Raw genomic sequence first — 12,985 nt, forward strand, 5'->3', positions numbered from 1 at the left:
GTTGCGAATGCACTATTCTTGCGCCCTATACGAGCATATAACAATGAAATAATTTTTGTTATTTAATATTCACAATAAAACATTTTTTATTTAAACTTGACACATTTGCATTAAACAAAATTCAAAATACACAAATTAAAAGGAAGCACAAATAAATTACATATAAAAGTAACCTGAAGGAATTGTTGCAACAATTTTATGCGATTACTTTTTTTTAGATATCACAAAGTGAACGTTCATGTAAAGGAAACAAAAGCTCGAGAAATTGAAATATGTGAAAAGTGAAATGCAATTTAATAAAAAATATGAAAAATTAAAAACGAAGTTATGAGCAAAAAGAAAAATAATTAATTAAAACTTTAAAATAACTAAAACAAACAAAAGAACTGATCGCGATCCTGAAAACTAAGCTAAAAGAAACTAAAGCAAATTTAAATTAAAATTAGAATGAAATTGAAACAAAAAGCATGCGAAAAATTTAAACAAATAATAGAAATAAATTGTATGAAAAATCGCTAGGAGTTAGGGAAAACAGAAATGCAGACTATGCGCGGCGGCTGTCCTATGTCCACAGTGAAACGCCTTCAACTTTGCCAAACATACCTTCTCCTCACACACACCGCGCGCATAGCATAGTTCAGACAGTGTTATCAGCGCTCACACCCAACTTGTACACTCCCCCGCCTCGACCGCTTACTCCTCACACACTCGTGCATGTACACTCTTAGACCTTGTTGAAGCTGTAGCTAAAACCGTCCGGTGTGCGGTTTAGCGACAATTTGCCGGGTGGCGCGAATCGGTGTGGATTGGGTGTGGTAGGTTGATAGTAGGATTGTTGTTGTGGTTGAGCTTGTGGCTGGTAGTTATTGTATTGTGGCGCAGGTGGATTGTATGCTGGTGCTGGTGGTGGATTATAAGCAGGCGCCGCTTGTGGCTGATATTGTGGTTGTGGTGGCTGATATGCGCCGGGCTTTTGATCGAAACCGGGATCATTGTAGCGGGTATCGTAGGAACCGTCATCGTAGTCATTGCTGCGGTAGCCACCGGATTGTGCTGGTGGTTGGTATTGCGGCTGTGGTGCATAGCCAGGCTGCGGTACGGGTTGTGGTGGAGCTGGTGGCGCAACGGGCAAGTGATCGCCGCTAGCTTGGAAGCTGTAGAAAGAGATGGAATAGAAGTTGGTGAGAAAAAATGTAAATGTGGGGCTTAGTCAATAATTTATAATAAAATTTTGCTAATAAATTTATGATTTATAGTATAATTGACGCTAACTTGGTAACAATTCAATACTCATACATACAGCTTTTTTAATTGTCTACAATTATTTTGTCACATGAAAAAACACACTCACCGCGCCTGACCATTCATATGCTAATACGAGTATTGTAAGTATTTTTTATAGCCATTTCGATACACTTTTAATAGTTTGCATTTACGTGTGTTTACCAATTGGTTCAATGGTCACAGCTGAACGCTCCAACAACTTAGCCCACAAAGAAATAACAAAAAATAATAAAAAAAATTCTGCAATCACCATACTTCAGTTCATTTTAGCGATAACAAAAATTTATTTATGCAGCTTTTTTATTTTAATATTTTTTGTACGCCTGTTCGAGTTTGTGTTTTGGGTGTGGGGTGGCTGCAATAATTCACCGTACTTAATTGCCAACTATATATAGTACAAGTATTTGCACAATAGCTAACCGACTGACCACAGGCTTTATCGATCAACAAATGGAAATGTATTGCGACACTGCAAAAGGCATTCACATTTAAACACGATAGAAGTGCCGACTATTTGTACTTGTGCTTGTGCTTGTAGGAGTAATTATTACTGTACGACTGACTGATTGATCGGTTATTTTAAACTCGGCTTCATAAGAAATCTCAGCAAAGCGATTGTCCGACCTTTCTAATTATTAATGTAGTATCCCCTTCGCTCATTCCGTAACATAGTCTTTAAATTAATTCTAAGCCTTGAACTCGCGCACAGAACTACATATAGTACAGCAGACCAAACCATATCGGCACCAAGAGTGTCCTAATCCAAAAAAGATAAGTGCGCTTTGAAAAAAATTCATTTAGATTTACTAAGGGAGGCATAATAAATTATTAACTATGAAGCCGTTTTTCTCATATTTTGTACTTTTTAGTCATGACATTCTTCAGGAAAACGAGCAATATGCACAATGCGATAAATATTCTGTGAAGTTAAAGCTAGCGAAAAGGCGAATGAGTTTGGTAGACTGGGATCCTCCTTTAGCTTGTCCGAAGCGCAGCTGGTAGAAGTTCTCTTCAGCTAAATACTAGTCGGACATATTTTTGGTACGATGGTATTTGCATAAGGGTAATTACAATTATCTCAATTTCAACGTCAAAAAGACGTTGAAGAATTTTTGACTTCACTTGATACTACATATCTGAGTGGCGCTAAAGTTGACAAGAGAGTCGGAACATAAACTTTTTGGTCATAATTGGAGCTAGGAAAGTTGTCCACTGTAGTGAATATCAAGTGTAAGTGCTGGCTATCCAGGATATTACGCATTAAATCATGTACTTAGGGAGCAAAAATGGTACTTTCTATACAGCCAAGTAATCTGAATACGTTGGATTCATATTCCTAAATTCACAACAACAATCCTTTTACTGAATACCTTAGATCCTGAAATAGGATGTGCCGTTCTTGACACTACTACCAGAGCTGGGAGAATGGTAAGGTAAGGATCAATTCAAATCGAAATTAATTTATTACGATTCGTACTACATCTGTCTAGAAAAGAAAGCAGAACTATCGTGGGAATACCTATAGGCTCCAACTTGCTAGCGGCACACTCATACAAGATAAGAATTTCAAACAATGATAGCTGCAGATTTTGCAACGAACTGGAAGAGAGGAAAACGCTAGAACACCTTTTATGTTCTGGCCCCGCATTAGCTAGAACTAGATTAAAATGCTTAGAAGCTTTACAATATGAGAAGTTAGAATGCCTTTCGGGATTAGAGCTTAAGAGTTTACTTAGATTCGCAGAGGTATTACAAGATGTCTACTACAATGAAGCGTAAAGGTCCCACTACATCTGGTAACACTAAGGACCAAAAGGTCTATGTGATGACTAGCCAGGTCAACCTAACATAACCTAATATTGTTTAGCTGAAATGTTATATAATATTTTTGCATGAAATGAAATTATTAAGAGGCACTGGGTTTGAATATTTCATTTTGAAACATCACATGCAAAGAAAAATCTCTAAAAAATGGATGGAAAGTTGGCGCAGGTAATCAGTTTTTTCCCATATTCACCAAAGTATCTAAAATTACTTTGTCGGATGTGTTTTTATTTGATTCAAGGTTCTACATCCTATTTAAATTACTTAAGCACCTAAAAACCGATTTTCGATTTTTTTGCACGGACTTTAATGAATAGGCTAGTTTGTTTAATGCTTTGAGCAACTAATATAACTTTTTTGTATATCCTAAATTTCATTTGTTTAGTAGAGTTTCTAAGTTTTTTGATGTTTAAGTTTTGGTGAAAAAAGGTTTAGACTGTTACTACTAAATTTTTGTTCACCGGCCTAATTCATCTAACAAAGCTCCAAAATTTGGTTGGTTGAAACCAAGATGTTTTAAATAAATTGTGATTAACAACTCAGTGCTCAAAGATCTCTTATTACCAAATAAATAAAATGGGGAGAATCCTTTTTCAATTTGACATTATATATAGTACGTTTCTTAGAAGGCGAATCAATTAAAGGGGGAATTGGTAAATCAGCTGATTAGCTTTTTTTTATTTTATTTCGCCGTGACCATGAGGCTTCCAGTACAGAATGATGCAATTCTTTGTTTTTGCCATGATAATCAAACGGACAAAATGTTGTTGTTGGTCTTGTGCCACCACCTTTAATGAAAGCGCCTTAGTTTATTATGAGAGCTCTGTCAAATTCAATCACTCTTTGTTAGATTTGAAATAAAAAAATTGAGAAGACTTAAAAACTTTCATAATAGTGGAGCAGCCGTACGCCTACAGGATTAAAATCATGGAATTTTGCATACTTGAATCCAAAATCAATCGATCGTATTAAAAGTAGGCCTAGTAGATTCTATTCGATCTCAGAAACCTTTTCCCCTTGATTTTTATGTTTCAGTTTAAGTGACATTTTGTAATCAAAATAATCAGCCTAGTTCTGTAATATACATTCGATATACGTATCTCGCCCCAAAATGCAATCATTTATGACGTGTACATTGACTTAATCAGAGAGCGTGAAATCACTCAATACTTTCAGTCAGATATAACCGCGGAGCTAGCCTACACAAGAACAAGAAAGAACTCAACAATTAATATATACGAGGACAGTCAAGCAGCAATAAAAGCAATAAGCTCATATTGTATTAAGTCCAAAAATGTTCAACGGAGCAAGAAAGCCATAGAAAGGCTAGCCGCAAACAGTAGGCTGCATATCTATTGTGTACCTAGTCTCAAAGGCATTATGGGGAACGAAATAGTATATGAGATAGCAAAATGTGCTGTTAGACTACCATTTGAACAAGGGAACGATATACCGAAACCGAATAAATACTATATACAATGAAAGGGACGACTACATGAAAAAACTAGTGAAAGCTAGGTGGACTATTTGACCACATGCAAAACAGCAAAAGTTATGTGTAGAACTAACGTCAAAAAACTGACTGAATTTGTACTTACGCTCTCGCAAAAGGACTGCAGAACTATCATCGGTATGCTAACAGGTCATAATCTATTGGCTGCACATGAGTACAAGATAGGGATTGCTAGCACGGAAAAATGCAGGAAATGCAGAGAGGAAGTTGAGGAAACTTTAGAACACCTTCTGTGCGTCTGTCCGGCATTTTTAAAAACGTGTTTATAATGCCTGGGAGCTCCATTGTTTCAGGGTCTGGAGGACGTCTCAAAAGCGGATATCCCAGCTCTGCTTAGATTCGCCAAAAGTGCTGACATCCTACATGATGTCTACTTTCAGTATTCATAGAGGTCGGTCTCCACCTGGTATCGCTAGGAACCAAAACGTCTATGCATGGCTTAATGCCAACCAAGCTAATCTAACGCAACCTGATGCTATTTTTGACCCTACAATCAATTATTATTGGGTTACTAGAATAGGCTTCTGGCTCCAGATGTAATATTAATGCAAGTGCGTCTCAATTGTTTTAGAATTCTCAAATAATCGAATTTCAATTTTTTATACAATAGAATTTTCTACAAACCACTTCGATGAGTTATATTAAAAAAAAGTGAACTACTGTGATTTTATTTGACATTTTTCTATCAACATTATATTCCAAAGCTACTTATAACTCATGCAATGGAATTCAAATAAATTTCGCAGGCTAATTAATTTAGTAACTAGTAACCCAATTATCAATTTTACACTTACCCATTTTTGCCCGCTGTGTAGGAAATTGTTCGGCGCTCGCCTGTTGGATCAACATAACTGTAGCTGCCGTGACGTGTACCATCGGAATCGGTCTCTTCTTTGAAGTTGATGCCATCCTCTTGTGTGTAGGCTGCACCGAATTTGCCATCGCCGGCCAGGTAACGTTGTTCACTGATAATAGCCGCTGTCTTGGGATTTTGATGGTAACCCTGACTCGCAGCAATGGCAATCAAGGTGGTTAAAACGAACTGCAGAAAAGAGAGACAAAAAATTTAGTGTTGACTTGTTAGATATTTTTTTATATATGTAAGTAATTGAGCTCGAAGTTTAAGTTTTTCGAAAAGTACTCGTTTTGTGATGGCTCGCTTTCAGAAAGTTTCGTATGCTTCGCCGGAAACATCTAGAGTAAGAGCTTGAAAACTATTATAAAGAACATTACAAAGAAATCATTGATCTTAAAATTAAAAAAAAAACCAAAGGTTGCTCATGGTCTGGATTTGCTCATACACTAATTTCAACGGTACAGGGCGCTTTGTTATCCTTTCGAACTTTTCAAGACCACTGAGTAATTTGATCAGAACTTTTAGAAGTGTGTGCATATCAATATCAGCCAAATTATTATAGATTCTAAGAAATATATTTTCGCATGCCGAAGCTTGCTTCTAGGCAGTGCGTACTTCCTTCTTGTCATTTTTGCAGCTTCTGCACCAACTTCATATTTCCCAGCTTTTCTTCATATTTTCCTGCTAGGCATCCAATGAGAGTACATACACACATTTTTTCTTTTCAGGTGGTATACATCTCACATTCGCTTCCGGTTCCATTTCTGCCACGTTTGCTTAGCTATTTGTTTTGGTTCCATCACTCAATAGTTTGTCTGAGAATGAATTCCTTTAGTCGTAGTTTGCAAGTGGCAAATGGCATACCGATTTTCTTAAAAAGGCTGAAATATGTCTTATGAAGAAAGCGATTCAGCCTATTCAGCTATAAGCGAACCTAAGAACGAAATCTTTTAACCATGGATTAGGGTTCTGTTAACCAATACTTAGATTTAAATATTTTTTGAAGAAACTTAGAGGTTGATCCAGAGGATGTCATCACGATTGCACCAACTAAGTTAGTTTTTCATCGGCCATATTCACAATGTGGCCATGAAAAAAGCTTCTTGTATCAAATTATTATCCGTTCGGAGTCAGCTTAAAACTGAAAGATCCTCTATTTGTGGAAAAAATCAAGACGAAGAAAGGGTGTAAGCGCCAATCATACATATATATATTACCTATATACAGGTATTCACCAAGTCATGGTTTCCTTATTTGCTTTCTTTGTCTTTACCTTTGACAGCTCTTTTTGCCCTATGTTTTAATTTATACGAAATATCAATTTTGTATGCATATTTGGAGGAATTTCATAAAAAAATCTTTCTTTTCATTAAAAAAATTATATCGCTGCCTGATTCTCTCACAGTTCCGAATTGACGAACAACATAAATTACTCTGTAATTACTCTAGATAATAACTTAACTTAAGATACGTGCTTCATAAATCAAATACCCAATATTTTTTTAATTTTTTTTCTCCTAAAGAATGCTCAGCTAAACAATACTTTTATTTCTAGACGGAACTTCTTATTTTTTACACACTAAAACTGTTCTTCATCGATTCAAGGACGCCTATTTTAATTTGATGTGCAGATTTAAAATAAATTCGGATTTGTTTATGCGCTTAATCAAATTTTTGTATGTATTGGTTAATTTTTTATCAGTTTTTCAAATTTTTACGTTACGTTTAAGTCCAGAGGAAGTTAGGTTAAGTTTAGGCTAACCAGAAATACATACTGCTGGTACGGTATTACGTCTAAGTCATGGCAAACAAAGCTTTAAGATTTAAAATACTTAGTAGATTGCAAAAGATATTCGCTCTATTAGTCAGCATATTAAACAAAAGGAAAGCTAAGGAAAAAAGTGTTAGCCATCCCCAGGCATAGAAAGAGAGGTAGCAGGTGCTTAAGCAGCGTAAGCACCAGGCATTATATTTATGAATTAACAAATTACTAATTTTCTCCGTACTGCTCATGTTGTTACCTTTTCATTAGTTTCCGCACTTTGGAAATGAACAAATGAATGACAATATACATAAGTATCAGCTGTTTACGGCTATGGAACTAATAATAGATGACTGCCAATATCGTTATTGTGTAAAGATACGGTTAAGGTTATGAATGCCAGATGTACAATACAAAAAAAAAACAAGTGTAATTACAAAATTGTATGCCTTCAATGCAAAACTATCAAAATTTACCGCTTTCAGAAACCATTTGTAACAAATTAAGTGGATCTCATCGTAATTGAGAAGCATAAAATTAGATTCTATGATCAATATCATTCCAAAAATGGTTAATATTCAAGTTAGCTATACCAAGTAATTAATGATAAAGTAGGGTATTGATTAAGTATGGCATTTATTAAGTTTTCCTTCAAAGATTAAAGTAACGAACTCTGAGTCAACGAAAAGTCTAAATTAAGCTTCCCCAAAAACTTAATCAACAGTCCACTTGTTTGATTTTCCATTAATAATTGAGCATTAAAAAATCTGTGACGGCAGTAGTTCTCAGTTCAAAACCCGCTGAGATAATTAAAAGAAATTAAGTGATAGAAGCATTTCTCTCCTCATAACACTGGTGCTATAAGCATACCACAATGGTTTTTTTGAAAATTGTACGTTTTACAGAATTTTTTTAGTCGCAAATAGTTTCAGCGAATGGATCAGCTGCATTTTGAAGAAACGAGAGACCATCGGGAAGATCTACTGACGATTATTCGAGGTTTATGTTTAAGCTCTTTACTTATTATTTATTATTTACTTCTTTGTTTTTGTTTTGTAAGGGAAGAGGAGGTTTAAAATGCCTAATATATCATCAGTCCTCAAATCAATCAATCCTTCAAATTCGCGATCCTCAGTATCATCTAAAATACATTAAATACTAATGCGTCAATGTTATTGTTAGCTTATTATTGTGGTTTGTTGGATGCGCTCCCATTTCCTGTTGTCCATTGTTTACCTTGCTCATTGGCGTTGACCACAGTGACCTAGTGCAGGCGGGGTCATCCAGTCATTATTATTAGCGTGTTTTATTACCTATTATTTTTTATAATATAATTATTCATTATTTAGGTTATTGTTTTATTAAAATATCATATTATTATTTATCTAATAATTTTTTTAGTATGGTTTCTTATTTATATTTTTTATTCTGTTATTTATTATATTTTATTAACTCTTTAGTATACAAAGTGAAGTCCAAAATAAACAAGACTGGCGACATAAAAATATTTTTAATGAGTTAGAGCGTTGGAAGTTACATCCTGACCTGACTTCCAGTGAAAGCTGGGTGACATTCGGTTTAGTGGAATCGAAGTTATTGCGTCTAAAGTGTCAGTATGTTTGTGTCAACGGTACAAAAATGAGTTTCGTACAAAGATCAGATATCAAATTTTGTTTTAAAATCGGTAAAACGTTTAGCGAAACATTTGAATTGATGAAAAAAGTTTATGGCGGTGATTGTCTATGTCGGGCCAGAGTTCGTGCGTGGTTTATGGTTATGGGTCAATGACAATGAGCATACGGACCGCCCAAAATCAGTAATCACTGAAAACTCCATCGAAATTCTTCCTAAATTTATCAAAAATGAACCGAAATCATTGTTAAAATTCATGGCATCGGAGCTGAATATCTCCAAAGCATCGATGTATTACATTTTAATTGATCATTAGGGCATACGAAATGTCCGTACTCGTTTCATTCCGCAAAAGTTAACTTAGGACCAAAAATCGCTCAGAATTCAACATTCAAAAGACCTCATTAAAGAGGCGAGAAAAGACGAGAACTTCCTTCACAACATTGTAACTGGTGATGAAACGTAGTGTTTCCAACATGAACCTGAAACTAAGCGTCAAAGTGCCGAATGGGAGGCACCAGACGAGTCACCACCCAAAAAATCGCGTTTGGAGAAGCCAAAAATCTAGTTGATGCTCATTTGTTTTTACGATTCCAAGCTAATTGTCCACAAGAAGTTCATGCCAATGGGCCAAAGCGTCAAAGCAATTGTCTATCTGAGCGTTTTGTAGCGTTTATTGAATCGCATTCGCCGAATTTGCCCTGAATACCGCGAAGGAGGAAGCTGGCGCTTATTGCATGATAAGGCGCCATCTCATCGATCCACTCTTGTGACTAATTTTTTGACTAGAAATCGCTTTTTAACCATCAATTACTCACCGCACTCGCCTGATATGACTCCCTGTGACTTCTACCTATTCAGAAAATTGCATTTGGCCATGAAAGGAAAACGTAATTCGTCCGTAGAGGCCATCCAAAAGGCTTGTACCGACATCCTGAAAGACATTCAGGTCAATGACCTGAAACGCGCTTTCGAAAAGCTTTTAGGTCGCGCAAAACAGTATATTGAGGCCAGAGGCGACTATTTTGATTAATTAAACTCAAAGTTATCAGAACAAAGCCCCTGTCGTTTCTATTTTATCTCAGCCTGTTTATTTTGGACTTCACCGTGTATATTATATATTTAGTTTTTGTTACCTTATTTATTACGCATTAGTTTTAATTTGGTATTTATATTCTATTTATTTGTTTATCTGTTCTTGTCGATTTATTATTTAAGTTTTAGTTTACATTTTTTAATATTTATTATTTATAATCTATCAATTAATTTTTTTTTTTTTTGTTATTTATTATTATTCTCTGTTAACTAATTTTGTATTATATAATATATATTATGTACAATCATTTCTAATATTATTTATCAGTCGATTAAGTAGTCTATCTTCGGGCAATAACCAGTGTTGCAAAAATTGATCGAGGCCGAGATATTTTTAAAAGCCCTATTTATTGCCCGATGTAGTTCAAGCCCATTTTTATATTACGTGAGATGAAATAATCTTACTAAATAGACTCTTAACCCTTATGGTTATATTGTAATATTACTGTATTTATTACTACTAACAAATAATAAATAAATAAATATATAAAAAAAAAATAAAAAAATTTGCTAAACAGGAATCCACTAGGGCTTTGAACGTTTAATATAACGAGAAAAATCTTTAGAAGTGAATGAGTGAAATTTAAGGGGTAGAAAACCTGAGAGCCCTGAGGGAAAAATACTTTTAGGCTGTTCTATTTCGATTTTGATGAAATTTTATTCCTTTAAACAAATAATCTGTAAAGAATTTTTTACATGAGTACAACGACAACCTTTAAAATCTAGTCACCACAAACTCTTTTACTAGGATTTAGATGAAAATTTACAGTCTTCAACTTTAATAAGAGAAAAGGCAACGGAATTAATTATGTTAAATATTGGTTTGATAAGGGACGGGTGCCAAAATCAAAGTCCCTGTGTCTTACCTTAAATCGACCCTTTCTTTCCAATTTGGATAAAATTAAACGCACTCAACTTTTAGTATCAGAAATAAACACCAGCATTCCGCTATTACTTGTGTGGAGTATAAAAAACTATAATTGGTTTTCTAATTGTGTCTAAACAGTATCTGTTCTAAGAGATTGGTGCATTGAACCGCTTTATCAGCTGATGATTGCTTAAATTTACACTTTAAAATTTGGCTGGAGTGTCCTAAAAATTTTCATTTTAACTCAGGGCGCTTATGACACCTCGCCAGTAATGGCTTACTAAAGCACATGCACGATTAAAGCTCAATTTTAACTGTTTTACTCTCATTTTGATAGAATTTCGTACACTTAAGAGGAATATATGTGCATAAATGTGTGAAAACTATATTATCTAACCAGTATTAACAAATTTATTTTTTCATATTTTCATTTGTGGAACAACATCAAGACGCACGCCACAAGTAGGACGAGGAGCTCGGCCAAACACCCAAAAACTGTGTAAGCGCCAACTATTTATTTGTTTTTTATATAATTTATTTTTTATTTAATTTATCTTTAATAATATTAATTTAAAATATTTACTTTATTTTTACGCCTAATTCTAATAGTTTTAAAGTTATAGCCAAGGTGAGAGCTATGGCTGCTGTGACCTTAAGCATAAATTTATAATTTCGTTTTTTTAGTATGATTGTATGGACATATAATTAAAATTCTTTGCTCAATTGCAATGAGCTGTGGCAGCACAAGAAGTCATTTGTACAAAGGGCGTAGTTAAAAAAGGTGGAAGACTATATCTGGCGATAATGCACCCAACCTTCTTTTATTTAATTAATTTTTTTTTTTTTAATTTTTAATTTTTTTTTTTAAAACTCCCACTCTCTGTATTTGTAAATAATAAGCAATTTGCCAGCACGTTTTTTTACTTGGTCGATTTTTACCAATTAGCGAAATTAGTTCTATTACTGATTTAATTTTTGGATAATCAGTTGTAATGAAATTGTTAGCTATAACGTTGATAAGCTATACATTTTTTTTATAATTTTATTTGCTTGATAAGCTTCTCAAAAAAACTATGTGCCTCTCAGAAAAAGTTGTGCATAGCCGGGGTACAACTATTGAGTTCTCCGTTGGCAGGATAATAACAGGACGTACACCAATAAATTAAAGCAAAATTTTGCCTGAATAACTCTCAAGAACGTATGCCATATTGTATGCATTAAAATTATTCTGATTTTTACTCATACTCGTGCAAGCCACAGTTCCCTTTGATCCTGCATCACCAAATTCTTATCTTATCTTCGTTTGTGTTTCCTCTTCCTCTTTTACTCTTTTACATTTCAATACTGGTAGTATTTTCATAAGAGAGTCGGTTACTCATCAGACCAAATCATCGAACAAATATTTTGTTGTAAATATCAATAATAGTATAATTAAAAAAAAAAAAAAAAAATCTCTATATTCACTATTCACTCCACTAACATTTCGCACACAAATATTTTAACACTTATTTTTTTGAATATAGTTACTTATTTGCATGTATTTCAAAATTATTTATCTCTGAAACTTACAAAGCGAAACATGTTCACGTTGTGGAATTCTCAAATAATTATCCTTAATAAGCGACAATGTAAACTGCTGCTGCCACTACTGTTTCTTGTAGTGATAATCCAAATGTGAATGAGTTTTTTTTGCAAAAAAACTAAATTTCGCGTAGCCTATACGTTTGTCCGTTAGAAAGGGTGAACGCGCACACGTCAGTACCGAACCGTGAGCGGTTTTTTGGAGTTGGATTTTAATTTGATTAGGATTGGGGTTTTTTGTTTAAAACCGACAGCGACAAACTTCTTAAATGAACTGCTTCTCACCGTGACATGGCCAGCACTTTTTATAGCCGCCCAAAACCGAACCACGCCAATACATGCCACAACGCCACAATGCTGCAGCGCCACCGCATACCAATACAGAACCTTGGCGGAGTCAAGTCAATCAGATTGAAGCGAGTTTTTGTTGTTTCAATTCCAAATGTTGTTGTTGCTGTTATTATTGTTAGTAGTCGCAAGTGCGCATGTATGCGCGTATTTATGCGCGTATGTATGAGTAATTGTTTTTGCACAGTGGCAGCGCAGTGGTGGCTGGCAGCAGGCCATGTA

The 12,985-nt window shown here is 34.7% G+C and overlaps 1 protein-coding gene across 1 annotated transcript; it reads right to left on the reverse strand.

Annotated features, from left to right (window-relative positions):
* Positions 1-265: 265 nt before the first annotated feature.
* On the reverse strand, positions 266-12,700 carry LOC128855089 (uncharacterized). Its single transcript, XM_054089701.1, has 3 exons — positions 12,404-12,700; positions 5,416-5,663; positions 266-1,154 (listed from the first exon to the last, which is right to left on the reverse strand). Exons 1-3 carry the CDS (start codon positions 12,413-12,415, stop codon positions 725-727), a joined length of 690 nt encoding a protein of 229 aa, XP_053945676.1. The 5' UTR covers positions 12,416-12,700; the 3' UTR covers positions 266-724.
* Positions 12,701-12,985: the final 285 nt, after the last annotated feature.

The sequence above is a fragment of the Anastrepha ludens genome, chromosome 2 (assembly GCF_028408465.1).
Source record: "Anastrepha ludens isolate Willacy chromosome 2, idAnaLude1.1, whole genome shotgun sequence".
Classification (NCBI taxonomy): domain Eukaryota; kingdom Metazoa; phylum Arthropoda; class Insecta; order Diptera; family Tephritidae; genus Anastrepha; species Anastrepha ludens.

Bases quoted from the DNA above. Each gene is read 5' to 3' on its own strand.
- LOC128855089 (XM_054089701.1), bottom strand. The intron at 1,155-5,415 runs GTAAGTGTAAAA...CTCTTTCTACAG, and splicing joins TACACAGCGGGCAAAAATGG to CTTCCAAGCTAGCGGCGATC.